This window comes from Doryrhamphus excisus, chromosome 17 (assembly GCF_030265055.1).
Source record: "Doryrhamphus excisus isolate RoL2022-K1 chromosome 17, RoL_Dexc_1.0, whole genome shotgun sequence".
In the NCBI taxonomy this organism is placed as follows: domain Eukaryota; kingdom Metazoa; phylum Chordata; class Actinopteri; order Syngnathiformes; family Syngnathidae; genus Doryrhamphus; species Doryrhamphus excisus.
This window is the reverse complement of record NC_080482.1, coordinates 14,969,714-14,986,531: the sequence shown is the minus strand read 5'-3', so window position 1 is coordinate 14,986,531 and position 16,818 is coordinate 14,969,714. Positions and strand designations below refer to the sequence as shown.

Below are 16,818 nucleotides of genomic sequence, written 5' to 3'. Positions count from 1 at the left end.
AATTAAAAAACGTAATATTTGTGTGTCTTTCTGTCTCTTGCCACGATGTCGCAGCAATACAAAATCCATCCATTTTGAACCGCTTATCCGGTTTAGTTTCAAACCAAATTGCACCCTGGACTTGAGAGTCAATCGCGGACACTTATTGACAGACAACCATTGAAACCAGGCGGGTTTAGACTATTAGTGACCTACTCAATTTATAATATAACACAATGATTGTACGTGGTGTGTATTGTTATTACAGGAATTAATTCCAAGTTCCAATGTCCGGACATAAGTAAAGGTAACACACGACGAAACGTTGGAGCAAGCTATGGAAACAAACGTCAAACTGTCAAAGATTATTCTAATTTCAGCTCGTATTATTATAACAGGAATTATTTAATCCTTTATAGAATACGTTAGAGGCATTATGTACATTTATTTATTTTTCACAATGTATTTAAAAAATGTTGCATTATTGTTGTAATTACAATAGACAGCCAGTCAGTGGCGATAGTGTGTTCGGATTAATCCTAGTTAAAAAGAAGAAGAACCTGTATGACTGGTCATGTACCCTTCTTCGACCAGAAACAAGTATGGACTGAAAAAAGAGGACCTTTGGCCGTCAAACTGCGGAGGTACGACGGTTTCCGGTATCCGGAAATAAATAAAGGTAACACACGGCTAGCAATTTGAATGTTATGGAAATAAGCCTTGTGAAGGGATACCGTCTGTCAGGTACATTCTTTGTTGACATATGTTTGCTAGGCATTCTTACAGCTTGGTAGAGAAGTTTAAAATGACAAATTTTCCATATAGTTTCTCAAATCGAACAGTGAAACTATCAGGGATGATTTTAATTTCAGCACATATAAAAAACATAACCCTTTTCTTGTGTTGGGGTCAGCACCGACCCGTTTTACATTTTAATGCATAAAAAGAATCACATAACATTTGTTTATTGCATCAAGGCTTTTTTTGACTTTCTCAGGAAACTCTATTTCAACAAAATAAAACCAAAAAATAATTTTTACTACATTTTAAAATGGTCTGGTTGAAATTATGACCACTGTATTGTTAGGGTCGGTTTGGACCCGGTTATAATAATATGACTATAAAGCAATATTTTGAACCAAAACTGAAATTGAAATTAGCAACCAGCTCCTCTTCTCATCATGTAAGCTTCAGGGGATTCTCATTTTGTTGCTGAAAACTTTTTCTACCTTTTCTTGACATTAATATATATGGGTCAAAATTCACCCCAACACCATAGATCAGGGGTCTCAAACTCAATTTACCTGGGGGCCACTGGAGCTAGGGTCCGGGCGAGGCAGGGCCGCATCAGGTTTTCCAAAAAAAAAAAAAAAAAAAAACGCATTTATTTATAACAGAAAAATGAATAAACTTTGCTTTGGTTCCGATTTTCTACAAGAAAAGCTCTGATAAAACATTCCACTCTTCTCAAATATCTTACTTTTTATTTTTCTACACAAAATAAGATCAAGAATAAAGAAAATCAATTAATCAGTAATAAATAAATATAATAATAAAACATCAAATAATAAAAACTTAAGAAACCACATATAGTTGGTGGGTAGACAAATGATTTTTTTCAGATTAAAATGAACAAAGCATTATTAGAGCCCTGTAGACATGACAAAACACGACTATAGTCACATTTATACTCTTTTTATTTACAACATATTGCGCAACTGCAGGGTCTTGAGACACATGCTAACTCGCAAACTAGAGAGCTAGCGACCTAAACGGTAGCCTTCAAGTTATTTCCTTTAAACTTAAAAAGCCAAAAACTTACCACTTCCACACGGATAGGGAGGATAACTATTAACAGTTATTTAACCTTTAACATGAACATGAATCAAACGTAATAATTTTTTCTGGGTACATGATACCATACAGCATCCATATCAAACTTGCGCGGGCCGCACTAACATTAAACTTTCATATCAAGGCGGGGGCCTCAAACTAGTGTCCTGCGGGCCACATTTGGCCCACGGGCCGCATGTTTGAGACCCCTGCCATAGATGTTTCTTTAGTGATTAATACTAAAATGAGAAAATAAATACAACTAATTGATTTAAGAGATATGTTCTATATCCCTCAGTAATAGCCAGGTAACAAAAGAACCTTCAATTTATGAATATGATTCTTTTGAGGTTCATTTGACCATTTTTGGAAATAGAAATGGAGGGGTATAGTGACAAAAAAAGGCCTACATGCCCACACCAAAAGTATTAAAAGCAACATTTTCATGGATGAGGAAGCCTAAGAAGGTAACCAAGACATGAGAAGCAAATTTGATGGTAACTTATTGTTTTTAGTGTATTTTATAGCTGATTTAATACATGGGTCAAAACCCACCCGTTAACATAAGAGATGATACCAGAAAGCTAACACAAGAGGAAGGTTAAATATATAATGTATAAAGGTCATGAACGGTCATGTTGGAGGTGGGCAATTGATCCAGATATCGATGCCGTCGATACCAGAATGATATTTGTATGAATGGAATACTAATCAATGTGGTGATTTCTGAGTTAGACGGCTGTAGGAAACTGTGTCGTTTGTCTGCTGTTAAGCTTAGCAACAGACTGAGCCCCCTGATAAAGAAATCATGATCAACAGAGCAGACCCACCCTTCCACTGCTTATCATGCTTGCTACAATTTGTCATTTTGTGTTCCTGTTCAGCCAATGAGGACGGTAGCGGTCCTCGGCGGGGGTATCGGGGGATTGGCGGCGTCATATTACCTTTGCAAGAGCCCCCAGGTGACCAAGGTAGTACCGCGGCATCTCCAATTAAAGACCCTATATCGGATCGCAGTACTTCTCCACAGTGTACAACGTCTGTGTGCTCTCAGGTCATCTTGCTGGAGTCCAGCAGTCGTGTCGGAGGATGGCTGTGGTCCACAAGAAGGTCTGATGGTGCTGTGTTTGAACATGGACCCAGAGGTATCCGACCTGCTGGAGCCGTGGGTCGTAACACTCTTAATATGGTACGTGGTTTGGCTCGCATAGAATACTTCCATCAGTACACGTCAGTAAGTACACTCTGTAGGCCTACTACAAAAAACCAAAAACCAGTTTGAAAAGGGCCAAAGCTTCGCCAGAGACCTCCGTGGCGTCACGGCGCCTGCTCGGAGCTTTGAAAGGCATTCATCAGCATGTGACGTTCATGTGCTTTTTCACGGAAATCGGCAGATTTTTGTCGGTTTCTGATCGAACCCTGGTTAGGATTAGGGTTAGGTCTAGGGGTGAAGGAGGTTTTGGTAGCTGGTTAGGGTTAGGTATAGGGGTGAAGGAGGTTTTGGTAGCTGGTTAGGGTTAGGGTTAGGGTTAGGGTTAGGTATAGGGGTGAAGGAGGTTTTGGTAGCGGGTTAGGGTTAGGTATAGGGGTGAAGGAGGTTTTGGTAGCTGGTTAGGGTTAGGTATAGGGGTGAAGGAGGTTTTGGTAGCTGGTTAGGGTTAGGGTTAGGGTTAGGTATAGGGGTGAAGGAGGTTTTGGTAGCGGGTTAGGGTTAGGTATAGGGGTGAAGGAGGTTTTGGTAGCTGGTTAGGGTTAGGTATAGGGGTGAAGGAGGTTTTGGTAGCTGGTTAGGGTTAGGTATAGGAGTGAAGGAGGTTTTGGTAGCTGGTTAGGGTTAGGTATAGGGGTGAAGGAGGTTTTGGTAGCTGGTTAGGGTTAGGGTTAGGTATGGGGTGAAGGAGGTTTTGGTAGCGGGTTAGGGTTAGGTATAGGGGTGAAGGAGGTTTTGGTAGCTGGTTAGGGTTAGGGTTAGGTATAGGGGTGAAGGAGGTTTTGGTAGCGGGTTAGGGTTAGGTATAGGGGTGAAGGAGGTTTTGGTAGCTGGTTAGGGTTAGGTATAGGGGTGAAGGAGGTTTTGGTAGCTGGTTAGGGTTAGGGTTAGGTATGGGGTGAAGGAGGTTTTGGTAGCGGGTTAGAGTTAGGTATAGGGGTGAAGGAGGTTTTGGTAGCTGGTTAGGGTTAGGGTTAGGTATGGGGTGAAGGAGGTTTTGGTAGCGGGTTAGAGTTAGGTATAGGGGTGAAGGAGGTTTTGGTAGCTGGTTAGGGTTAGGGTTAGGTATAGGGGTGAAGGAGGTTTTGGTAGCGGGTTAGGGTTAGGTATAGGGGTGAAGGAGGTTTTGGTAGCTGGTTAGGGTTAGGTATAGGGGTGAAGGAGGTTTTGGTAGCGGGTTAGGGTTAGGTATAGGGGTGAAGGAGGTTTTGGTAGCTGGTTAGGGTTAGGTATAGGAGTGAAGGAGGTTTTGGTAGCTGGTTAGGGTTAGAGTTAGGGTTAGGGTTAGGGTTAGAGTTAGGGTCAGGGTCAGGGCTAGGGTTAGGTATTGGGGTGAAGGAGGTTTTGGTAGCTGGTTAGGGTTAGGGGTGAAGGAGGTTTTGGTAGCTGGTTAGGGTTAGGGGTGAAGGAGGTTTTGGTAGCTGGTTAGGGTTAGGTATTGGGTTGAAGGAGGTTTTGGTAGCTGGTTAGGGTTAGGTATAGGGGTGAAGGAGGTTTTGGTAGCTGGTTAGGGTTAGGGTTAGGGGTGAAGGCGCCCCCCACCGAGAACGGTAACAAAGTGAACTGCTTGACAATTAATCAAAGATTTTAAATTTGCATGCATGGACTTCTTGTTGATTCTTGTAAGTAATAACACTCAGCGCTGCCATCTGTTGGCATCTAAACAAACTACACACATCCATCCCGGGTGCAGTAATATACCATCGATCGTGAGCGCAGAAATCGATCGATTTGTGCGCTAACGATGGATCCATCTCGGTCGCAGCGCTATCGATGGATCACGCAGATCCATCGTTAGCACGTAACACGTACATTTGACCTGTATTGGCACATATTTTGACCAAAACTGTTTGTGTGTATGTGTAGGTGGAAGACCTGGGTCTCGCAGAGGAGGTTCTACCTGTCACCTACAGCCACGACGCTTCCAAGAATAGATATTTGTATGTCAACAAGCAGCTGCATAGGATGCCTTCAGGGATCAGGTAAGATTCTTTCTGCGTTGAGAATTCGTGCACACTTTGTGTACTTACTCCACCTTCACACAAGTACTTTCTCAGTACCCGCATGTTGTATTCAAAACACCCATCATGGTGGAACAGCCTTGCCACAGGGCTGCAATCCATCTATGGCATGGACAAAAATATATTCATGAATAAATTATGCTGTTTTGTGCCGTAATTCTGCCCATTATTTGTTTTTAAAAAAGGCATATTTAAGGAAATTTTGCTTTTTTTTTGCTTAAATTAACAATTTTTAAGCATAAAAAATTCTTATTTCCTCTTATGACTACTATATCAGGTAATAGGGGGTGTAAAGTTGGCTGTAGGGGTGTTATTTCATGTCTAGAGGGCTCTAATAATGTTAAAAATATAAATATAAAGCTCGTAAAAAGGTTTTCTGTGTCTTATATATCCTGTGTTCTCATAATATGTCTACTAAATTGGTTAATAAGAGTGTAAAGTTGACAAGAAGGGAGTTATTTTATATTTCATATTTTGTTTTATGTCTACCATATTGGATAATAGTAGTGTAAAGGTGACTATAGGGGTGTTATTTCACGTTGAGAGGGCTCTAAGAATGTTGAATGTACATATTTAGGAGGTGATAAACAGGTTTTCTATGTCTTATTAGTACTTATGTCTCTGACACGGGGTAATAGAAGTGTTTTATTCTATTTTATTCTAATTTATTCTAATAATGTTAAATGTATTTAGGATGTCTTAAACGGGTGTTGTATGTCTTATGTGTCTTATTTTGTCGTATTATGTTTACTAATACGATACTAATACGATATTATGTTTACGCCTTGGTAATAGGCGTGTCAAGGTAACTATAGGTGTGTTACGTCATGTGTGGAGGGCTCTAATAATGTTAAAAAATGCTACTATATTGGGTAATAGGGAGACTTGTCACAATAACAAATTTTGCCGGATGATAATTGTCCCACAAACTATTGCAGATAAACAACATTATTTTGTATATTTCAATTCATGTAATGATTATATATATGGTATAATAATTCATTTCTCAAGCGTATTTAACATTATGTCTGGAATGTCAAGGACTAAAAGCCTAAATAAAATAAAAATATTTAATAATAATATATATAATATTATAATATTTATTTAAAATAAATGAAGCAAACAACATAATCAATTTAAAATAATACAAAAAAATATTAAAAATATTGGAGTCTCTTTATAGCAAAAATTGCACTTAAAAATCACAATAATAATTATTTTAATAATAATAATAATTTTCATGTTACAAACTGACAATGTGCAAACATGCTGAAATTAACATTAGATGGGGTTTTAGTCCTGTGCACACAGGTTTTTATTTTTAATTTTATTTTTGGCGGGTTGAAAACAATTTGCATCCACACTGCGCAGTCTGAGTAAATAGTTGCATCCAAATGGTCAACATCAGAGAGCTCACGGTTCCATGGGAGGATGCCACAGAACATAAGAAACTGGGCTACACAGATCTGGCAACGAGGATGGGTGGCCAAGATCTGGAAGGCTTTGTGGCTTCCTCAACAATCATCCTCATGAAAGACCTTGGTATTTATGGACAGGCAATAAGATCCAAGGAAGCAGCCAGTGGCTATGGATCAAGCGCTAGGACCCTGGCTGGGCTCAAAGGGGGGGGGGGGGGGGGGGGGGGCACACATCTGCGATGCCAGATGTTGCCGATGTTGTTTCTGCAAGTATCGATGATGTTCATGTGGTTCTTTGTTCCAGACTAGTCTGGCCTTTGTCCTGGGTGTAACTTGAATCCCCTTGAGGATCACCACCTTCCAAATACGCTTCTTAACCTTATTAGAGCCCTTTAGACATAAAATAACACCCCTATAGTATCACCTTTACACACCTATTGCCCATATAGTAGACATAATAAGAGAAAATAAAACAAAGAAAACCTATTTACCACCTTCCAAATGCGCTTCTTAACCTTATTAGAGCCCTTTAGACATAAAATAACACCCCTATAGTATCACCTTTACACACCTATTGCCCATATATTAGACATAATAAGAGAAAATAAAACATAGAAAACCTATTTACCACCTTCCAAATGCGCTTCTTAACCTTATTAGAGCCCTTTAGACATAAAATAACACCCCTATAGTATCACCTTTACACACCTATTGCCCATATAGTAGACATAATAAGAGAAAATAAAACATAGAAAACCTATTTACCACCTTCCAAATACGCTTCTTAACCTTATTAGAGCCCTTTAGACATAAAATAACACCCCTATAGTATCACCTTTACACACCTATTCCCCATATAGTAGACATAATAAGAGAAAATAAAACATAGAAAACCTATTTACCACCTTCCAAATGCGCTTCTTAACCTTATTAGAGCCCTTTAGACATAAAATAACACCCCTATAGTATCACCTTTACACACCTATTGCCCATATAGTAGACATAATAAGAGAAAATAAAACATAGAAAACATATTTACCACCTTCCAAATGCGCTTCTTAACCTTATTAGAGCCCTTTAGACATAAAATAACACCCCTATAGTATCACCTTTACACACCTATTGCCCATAATAAGAGAAAATAAAACATAGAAAACCTATTTACCACCTTCCAAATGCGCTTCTTAACCTTATTAGAGCCCTTTAGACATAAAATAACACCCCTACAGTATCACCTTTACACACCTATTGCCCATATAGTAGACATAATAAGAGAAAATAAAACATAGAAAACCTATTTACCACCTTCCAAATACGCTTCTTAACCTTATTAGAGCCCTTTAGACATAAAATAACACCCCTATAGTATCACCTTTACACACCTATTCCCCATATAGTAGACATAATAAGAGAAAATAAAACATAGAAAACCTATTTACCACCTTCCAAATGCGCTTCTTAACCTTATTAGAGCCCTTTAGACATAAAATAACACCCCTATAGTATCACCTTTACACACCTATCGTCCATATAGTAGACATAATAAGAGAAAATAAAACATAGAAAACATATTTACCACCTTCCAAATGTGCTTGATAACATTCTTAGAGCCCTCTAGACATGAAATAACACCCCTATAGTATCACCTTTACACTGCTATTATCCAATATAGTAGACATAATAAGTAAAAATAAAACAAATCTGTTTACAACCTTAAAGATAAGTTGTTTTATTTTTACATTAGAGCCTTCTAGACATGAAATAACACCCCTATATCACCTTTACACTCCTATTACCCAATATTGTAGACATGTTTTATATGAATGTGGTCTATTTTCCTCCATAGGGTTTGTAACCTACAGTTTCCTCACGTAGCTCTTTCATCTTCTCCTTGAAGACGTGACAGAACATCAAATATTTGTTATGTACAAGTTCCATTCTGGAACTGGTTTTAAAGTCTCTGTGACGCCATCTGGATTTCCAGGGCCGGTATCGTTTTTGTTTTTGTGTGGTTTTCTTGCAACCACTTTGAACTTCAGCAGTTAGCCGGTTAGCTTGGCTGGTTAGCAACTGTCAGCAGTCTAGTAATGTAATTTTAGTATTAGCAGCACACCTCTTGTCATGTATGTCCTTGCCCGTCAAAAACAACAACCGCAAAAAAATGCTCTTGGAAAATATTCCAATTATAAATAAGGAATTCTACTTGATGGGAATTCATCAGTCGTGTGCGTCAAATACCACACCTCATTAGACACCCGATACTCTCTGTAGTTAAGTAACTGTGACTATATGAGCCATGTCTGAATGTTAGCTTGCAGAAAAAATGTTTTACTCCATCTAATGTTAACATTTTGTGTGTGTGTGTGTGTGTGTGTGTGTGTGTGTGTGTCTGGCGCTCAGCGGACTTGTACGGACGGTCCCGCCCTTCTCACGCCCACTACTCTTCAGCATCGCCACGGAGATGTTTGCCAAGAAAAGCCAGCAGGAGGATGAGTCCATCCATTCCTTTGTGTCTCGCAGGCTCGGAGCAGAGGTGAGGGGGTGAACTCGAGTCTGGATTACCGTGGCAACAGCTACACTTCATGACCCCAATGAAAACACCAATAATGGACACTCCAGTAGGAGGATTCCAAATTTAGAAATGGAATATTTTTGTAGCTAGAGCATAGAAAACCTCATTACCACCATCATAATATGTTGGTTTTTTTTTTTTTACATATATTAGAGCACTCGAGACATCAAGTAACAGCCCTATAGTCACCTTTATACTCCCTATTACCCAATATAGTAGACATTAAATGCGCTTTTTAACATTATTATAGCCCTCAAGACATGAAATAACACCCCAGACTGATGTCCTTCGCCACATCAGCATTCAAATTCCACAGCTTCACTATCACAGTTTTTTTTATTTTATTTTATTTTTTTTTATTTTTTATTTTTTATTTTTTTACTATCACAGTTTTTTTATTTATTATTTACTAACTATTAATCAATAAATCCCTCCAAAATCAGAAAAAGGACAAAAGAAACACAGCAAATCACTGATTCATTGTTGAATACGGGTTATTATTCACAAAACATAATAAAGACATTTCTTATCTTATAAACTTTTTCACATGTTTTACCTAAATTAGGCATTTTTTTAAGCATTAAGCATAAAAATAGCTAAATGAAATGGTTTGGCACCTTTTTTAATTTTGTTGTACTTGTTAAAATGACAATAAATGTATATTCTATTCTATTCCAAGCAATTAACTGTAATAAATAAGAGATTACTGTGTACCAGGGTGCCCAAAGTGCGGCCCAGGACAGGGTTTTAAAAATATCATTTAACAAGAAAACTTAACAAAATAAACACACAGCAATAATTAGAAAATCAGCAATAATTTTACAAAAGAAAATGTGTCATTTTAGGAGGAAAAATAATTGTAAGGCATTTTAGTCGCATAAAGTTGAAATATTTTTATTTAAGTCTTGACATGATGAAAAACAAAATAAAGTGGTAATTTGGGGGAAATTAGGTTGTGGACAAAGTTGTAATATAATGGTAATAAAGTCTAAATATTATGGGAATAAAGTCAAGAAATTTGAAAAAATAGTCAATAGAAAATTTTTATTTTCTATTTAAAAAATTTAAAACTATCTATTTAAAAATTTAAATTTTCTATTAATTTTTTTTAAAACTATCTATTTAAAAATTAAAATTTTCTATTTAAAAAATTAAAAACTTTATTTGAAAATTAAAATTTTCTATTTACACAACAGCAGCAGAAATGATAAACAGCTATGGTTTTTAAGAAAATAAAGAAAATAATCAAAAGATTGACAAGAAAGAAAGCTGAAAGAGTTGGGGGTGGAGGGGGCATATAATAAATGTCTATTCTATTCTATTCTATTCTATTCCAAGCAATTAACTGTAATAAATAAGAGATTACTGTGTACCAGGACCATTTGCGAACAGGTTTTTAAAATATCATTTAACAAGAAAACTTAACAATCAAACAAAAAACACACAGCAATAATTCGAATATTAGCAATAATTTAACAAAAGAAAATGTGTCATTTTAGGAGGAAAAATAATTGTAAGGCATTTTAGTCGCATAAAGTTGAAATATTTTTATTTAAGTCTTGTCATGATGAAAAACAAAATAAAGTGGTAATTTGGGGGAAATTAGGTTGTGGACAAAGTTGTAATATAATGGTAATAAAGTCAAAATATTATGGGAATAAAGTCAAGAAATTAGAAAAAATAGTCAATAGAAAATTGTAATTTTCTATTTAAAAAATTTAAAACTATTTAAAAATTAAAATTTTCTATTTACAAAATGTTAAACTTTATCTATTTGAAAATTAAAATTTTCTATTTACACAACAGCAGCAGAAATGATAAACAGCTGTGGTTTTTAAGAGAATAAAGAAAATAATAAAAAGATTGACAAGAAAGAAAGCTGAAAGAGTTGGGGGTGGGGGGCATCTGTCATTTTACAAGAATATCCATCCGTCCGCTTTTTCCTTGTTAAGATCAAAATATTAAAAAAAGGAAGGTGCCAACCCATGTCATATTTTGTGGACAAGTGACAGAACCTTAACCTTCCTCTTGTGTTAGCTTTCTGCTATCATCTCTTATGTTAACGGGTGGGTTTTGACCCATGTATTAAATCAGCTATAAAATACACTAAAAACAATAAGTTACCATCAAATTTGCTTCTCATGTCTTGGTTACCTTCTTAGGCTTCCTCATCCATGAAAATGTTGCTTTTAATACTTTTGGTGTGGGCATGTAGGCCTTTTTTTGTCACTATACCCCTCCATTTCTATTTCCAAAAATGGTCAAATGAACCTCAAAAGAATCATATTCATAAATTGAAGGTTCTTTTGTTACCTGGCTATTACTGAGGGCTATAGAACATATCTCTTACATCAATTAGTTGTATTTATTTTGACCCATATATATTCATGTCAAGAAAAGGTAGAAAAAGTGATTGTTTTCAGCAACAGAACTTTAGTATAAACCGTCCACATTACCTTCTGTAATGTTTTTAGTGCGTTTTTATACTTTCTTTTACTGGTCTGACGGTAGGGCGGAGTGATTTGTGCCCTACACTTACTGTTTGTGTTTGTGTGTGTGTGTGTGTCCTGCTAGCTAGCAGACATTGCTGTGGACAGTCTGTGTCGGGGCGTGTTTGCTGGTGACTGCAGGAAGTTGAGCGTACGCTCTTGCTTTCCTGTTCTCTACGAGGCGGAGCAGCGCAGAGGTTCCCTGACACTCGGCATGCTGATGGGCTCAGGTACTTTCCCGCTTTTAGCGTACGGGAATGCGGACGCTAACATGACATCTGTGTGCACTTGCAGGAACCTCAAAGGCGGTCCCTCCTGGTTGCCTTAGCCGGAGGTCAGAGAAGGAGTCGTGGGCCCAGTGGTCCCTTAGACGAGGGCTGGAGTCGCTCCCGGAATCCATCAGTGACTTCCTGCAGCAGAGCAGGAGGGTGGTGCTTCACAGAGACACACCTGTCAATCATATTAGCCCTGCAACCACGGGCTGGACCGTAAGACAAAACACAAACTTGACTGTTTTTATTCTTCAGATCTTTACTACAGTCTGTAGTAGTAAGTGTGTGTGTGTGTGTGTGTTTAGATCCATGTAAAGGATGGGAGCATATCAGCTGACCATGTAATATCTGCTCTCCCTGCTAAAGGTGGGTCGCATCGTTCTCTGGAAAAATTATATAATAATAAAAAAAACTATTCTGGAAGAATTAATGAATGACAGGCGCTTTATGACATAAAGCATAGAAAACCTATTTACCACCTTCCAAATACGCTTCTTAACCTTATTAGAGCCCTTTAGACATAAAATAACACCCCTATAGTATCACCTTTACACACCTATTGCCCATATAGTAGACATAATAAGAGAAAATAAAACATAGAAAACCTATTTACCACCTTCCAAATGCGCTTGATAACATTCTTAGAGCCCTTTAGACATAAAATAACACCCCTATAGTATCACCTTTACACACCTATTGCCCATATAGTAGACATAATAAGAGAAAATAAAACATAGAAAACCTATTTACCACCTTCCAAATGCGCTTCTTAACCTTATTAGAGCCCTTTAGACATAAAATAACACCCCTATAGTATCACCTTTACACACCTGTTGCCCATATAGTAGACATAATAAGAGAAAATAAAACATAGAAAACCTATTTACCACCTTCCAAATGCGCTTGATAACATTCTTAGAGCCCTTCAGACATGAAATAACACCCCTATAGTATCACCTTTACACACCTATTGCCCATATAGTAGACATAATAAGAGAAAATAAAACATAGAAAACCTATTTACCACCTTCCAAATGCGCTTCTTAACCTTATTAGAGCCCTTTAGACATAAAGTAACACCCCTATAGTATCACCTTTACATACCTATTGCCCATATAGTAGACATAATAAGAGAAAATAAAACATAGAAAACCTATTTACCACCTTCCGAATACGCTTCTTAACCTTATTAGAGCCCTCTAGACATGAAATAACACCCCTATAGTATCACCTTTACACACCTATTGCCCATATAGTAGACATAATAAGAGAAAATAAAACATAGAAAACCTATTTACCACCTTCCAAATGCGCTTCTTAACCTTATTAGAGCCCTTTAGACATAAAGTAACACCCCTATAGTATCACCTTTACATACCTATTGCCCATATAGTAGACATAATAAGAGAAAATAAAACATAGAAAACCTATTTACCACCTTCCAAATACGCTTCTTAACCTTATTAGAGCCCTCTAGACATGAAATAACACCCCTATAGTATCACCTTTACACACCTATTGCCCATATAGTAGACATAATAAGAGAAAATAAAACATAGAAAACCTATTTACCACCTTCCAAATGCGCTTCTTAACCTTATTAGAGCCCTCTAGACATGAAATAACACCCCTATAGTATGGCCTTTACACTCCTATTATCCAATATAGTAGACATAATAAGTAAAAATAAAACAAATCTGTTTACAACCTTAAAGATAAGTTGTTTTTTTTTTACATTAGAGCCTTCCAGACATGAAATAACACCCCTATATCACCTTTACACTCCTATTACCCAATATTGTAGACATGTTTTATATGAATGTCTCTCCTCAGTGCTGGCAGCTGTGCTGCCGTCCACCTGTCAGCCTCTGGTGCAGCCACTACGGGACATCTCCTGTGTGACTGTGGCTGTGGTCAACCTGGAGTATGAAGGCTCAGTGCTTCCTGTCAAGGTGAGAATGGAAAGCACATGAAAGCATCCCTGACGAGATGTGACAAAGTGACATTTCTGTGGTATTTCTGTAATACTACAGGAATGAATCTTGGATAGAATTCAGTCTGTTATTTGTTTACCAGTTAATGAACTCCTATTTTACTTACTTTGAATGTGTACTGTATGTGTGTGTATGTGTGTGTATGTGTGTGGTCAGGGATTTGGACACCTGGTTCCATCATGTGAGGATCCTGGTTTACTGGGAGTGGTGTACGACTCTGTACCTTTCCCTCAACACAACAGAAGTGATGGGCCAACAACCAGATTGACGGTAAGTACTCGCCACAGGATTGGATTAGAGATCCACCATCTTGCAGATTTCTCCCTTCATGATATATTTGCTCACAAATGTTTGATTGCAGTTGTTGCTGCTAAGGATGGCAAACACTTTTTCACACCACTGTATATCAATTCATACAATATGAGCGGGCCAACATTCCTCCACAGCGCTGTAAGAGACTCATTGCAAGTTAGCACAAACGCTTGATTGCAGTTGTTGCAGCTAAGGATGGCCCAACCACTTATTAGTTTTAGGGGGAATCACTTTTTCATACAGGGCCATGGAGCTTTGGATTTCTCCCTTCGTGATATATTTGCTCACAAATGTTTGATTGCAGTTGTTGCTGCTAAGGATAGCAAACACTTTTTCACACCACTGTATATCAATTCATACAATATGAGCGGGCCAACATTCCTCCACAGCGCTGTAAGAGACTCATTGCAAGTTAGCACAAACGCTTGATTGCAGTTGTTGCAGCTAAGGATGGCCCAACCACTTATTAGTTTTGGGGGGAATCACTTTTTCATACAGGGCCATGGAGCTTTGGATTTCTCCCTTCATGATATATTTGCTCACAAATGTTTGATTGCAGTTGTTGCTGCTAAGGATGGCAAACACTTTTTCACACCACTGTATATCAATTCATACAATATGAGCGGGCCAACATTCCTCCACAGCGCTGTAAGAGACTCATTGCAAGTTAGCACAAACGCTTGATTGCAGTTGAGTCAGCTAAGGATGGCCCAACCACTTATTAGTTTTGGGGGGAATCACTTTTTCATACAGGGCCATGGAGCTTTGGATTTCTCCCTTCATGATATATTTGCTCAGAAATGTTTGATTGCAGTTGTTGCCGCTAAGGATGGCAAACACTTTTTCACACCACTGTATATCAATTCATACAATATGAGCGGGCCAACATTCCTCCACAGCGCTGTAAGAGACTCATTGCAAGTTAGCACAAACGCTTGATTGCAGTTGAGTCAGCTAAGGATGGCCCAACCACTTATTAGTTTTGGGGGGAATCACTTTTTCATACAGGGCCATGGAGCTTTGGATTTCTCCCTTCATGATATATTTGCTCACAAATGTTTGATTGCAGTTGTTGCTGCTAAGGATGGCAAACACTTTTTCACACCACTGTATATCAATTCATACAATATGAGCGGGCCAACATTCCTCCACAGCGCTGTAAGAGACTCATTGCAAGTTAGCACAAACGCTTGATTGCAGTTGAGTCAGCTAAGGATGGCCCAACCACTTATTAGTTTTGGGGGGAATCACTTTTTCATACAGGGCCATGGAGCTTTGGATTTCTCCCTTCATGACATATTTGCTCACAAATGTTTGATTGCAGTTGTTGCTGCTAAGGATGGCAAACACTTTTTCACACCACTGTATATCAATTCATACAATATGAGCGGGCCAACATTCCTCCACAGCGCTGTAAGAGACTCATTGCAAGTTAGCACAAACGCTTGATTGCAGTTGTTGCAGCTAAGGATGGCCCAACCACTTATTAGTTTTGGGGGGAATCACTTTGAGCTTTGGATTTCTCTCTTCATGATATATTTGCTCACAAATGTTTGATTGCAGTTGTTGCTGCTAAGGATGGCAAACACTTTTTCTCTCCGTTAAACCCTGTGGTCCGACCTAGGTCATGATGGGCGGGGCCTGGTTCCAGGAAACATTTGGGACGCCAGCGTCCGTCACGAAGCAGCAACTTTTGGAAAGAGCTACAGAGGCGGTGCGTTGTCACCTCGGAGTCACGGCAGCACCCAGCTGGAGTTGGGTGTCTCTGCAGGAGGTACCTTTGCCTTCATGTTGTTCCAATCAGTGTCCATCCGCCATCATCATCCATAGATGTACCTCATTGTCGTTGTCTGCCATCAGGACTGTATACCGCAGTACACCGAGGGACATTTTGGCAGAGTCGGTGAGTACGAGCACACGCGTCACATGTGATGACCGGTACTACGCTCGCATGCTTTTTCTTCCTGCATTTTCAGACTTCATGCGACGCTTATTAAAGAAGAACAACCTTTCGCTTTCTCTGATTGGCTCTTCCTATGACGGCGTGTCAGTGAACGATGTCATCTTCAGTGCCAGGAAGGCCGTAGAGGAGCTGCTTGGAAACGGACTTTAGTCTTTGGTCGATTTCTTGCGTCAAGAGCTTTGGATTGATTGTTCCTTCAATAAATTCTCTTTTCTGTGGAACTTGTGCAGAAACCACATGGAATACTTCCGTCAGTACACGTCAACAAATCGCTTTTTACTTATATTTTGTCAAGATCATGAAATTATTTTGTTGAAAATGCATATTTAAGCAAATGTTACACATTCTTGGTCTAAATGAAGCATTCCGAAGCATAAATATATTCTTAAATAAACTAGAACACTTAAAGCAGGGGTCTCAAACTCACGGCCGCTAGTTTGAGGCCCCCGCCTTGATATGCAGGTTTAATTTGTTAATTTGTTTCATTTGTTTTTTGATTTGCTTATTTATTTTTCCATCTTATTTTGTGTCGAAAAATAAAAATTAACATTAAACATTTATTTAATAATTTAATAATAAATAAAAATTAATTTATCATAATTTATAATAATTTAATGTTTTATCAGAGTTTTTCCAAAGAATCAAAGCACTGAAAAAGTGGAGGGTATAGCAGAAGCATTGAAGACTATTACATTATATTTATTCATATTTAATATAATTAATATTTATATTTTTAATATATATATATATATATT

At 38.0% G+C, this 16,818-nt stretch overlaps 1 protein-coding gene across 4 annotated transcripts; it reads left to right on the top strand.

Moving 5' to 3' along the window:
- Nucleotides 1-121: 121 nt before the first annotated feature.
- ppox (protoporphyrinogen oxidase) lies at nucleotides 122-16,306 on the top strand. 4 transcript variants are annotated; one of them, XM_058054087.1, is made up of 14 exons: nucleotides 122-286; nucleotides 574-658; nucleotides 2,697-2,783; nucleotides 2,867-3,001; nucleotides 4,889-5,004; nucleotides 8,862-8,994; nucleotides 11,608-11,752; nucleotides 11,817-12,010; nucleotides 12,100-12,160; nucleotides 13,628-13,746; nucleotides 13,945-14,058; nucleotides 15,725-15,874; nucleotides 15,961-16,003; nucleotides 16,077-16,306. In XM_058054087.1, the coding sequence occupies exons 3-14, from the start codon at nucleotides 2,700-2,702 to the stop codon at nucleotides 16,211-16,213; spliced, it is 1,431 nt and encodes a 476-aa protein (XP_057910070.1). In that variant the 5' UTR covers nucleotides 122-286; nucleotides 574-658; nucleotides 2,697-2,699; the 3' UTR covers nucleotides 16,214-16,306. The 4 variants fall into 4 exon arrangements, with proteins under 4 accessions (XP_057910070.1, XP_057910069.1, XP_057910072.1 ...); XM_058054086.1 differs by lacking the exon at nucleotides 122-286 and having other exon boundaries at nucleotides 506-658; XM_058054089.1 differs by lacking the exon at nucleotides 122-286 and having other exon boundaries at nucleotides 551-623.
- Nucleotides 16,307-16,818: the final 512 nt, after the last annotated feature.

Excerpts from the sequence above, each read along its gene's own strand:
- ppox (XM_058054087.1), top strand. The coding sequence starts at position 2,700 with ATGAGGACGGTAGCGGTCCTCGGCGGGGGTATCGGGGGATTGGCGGCG. Across the intron at positions 12,161-13,627 it reads ATCTGCTCTCCCTGCTAAAG|TGCTGGCAGCTGTGCTGCCG; the intron begins GTGGGTCGCATC and ends GTCTCTCCTCAG. Across the intron at positions 13,747-13,944 it reads GCTCAGTGCTTCCTGTCAAG|GGATTTGGACACCTGGTTCC; the intron begins GTGAGAATGGAA and ends GTGTGTGGTCAG.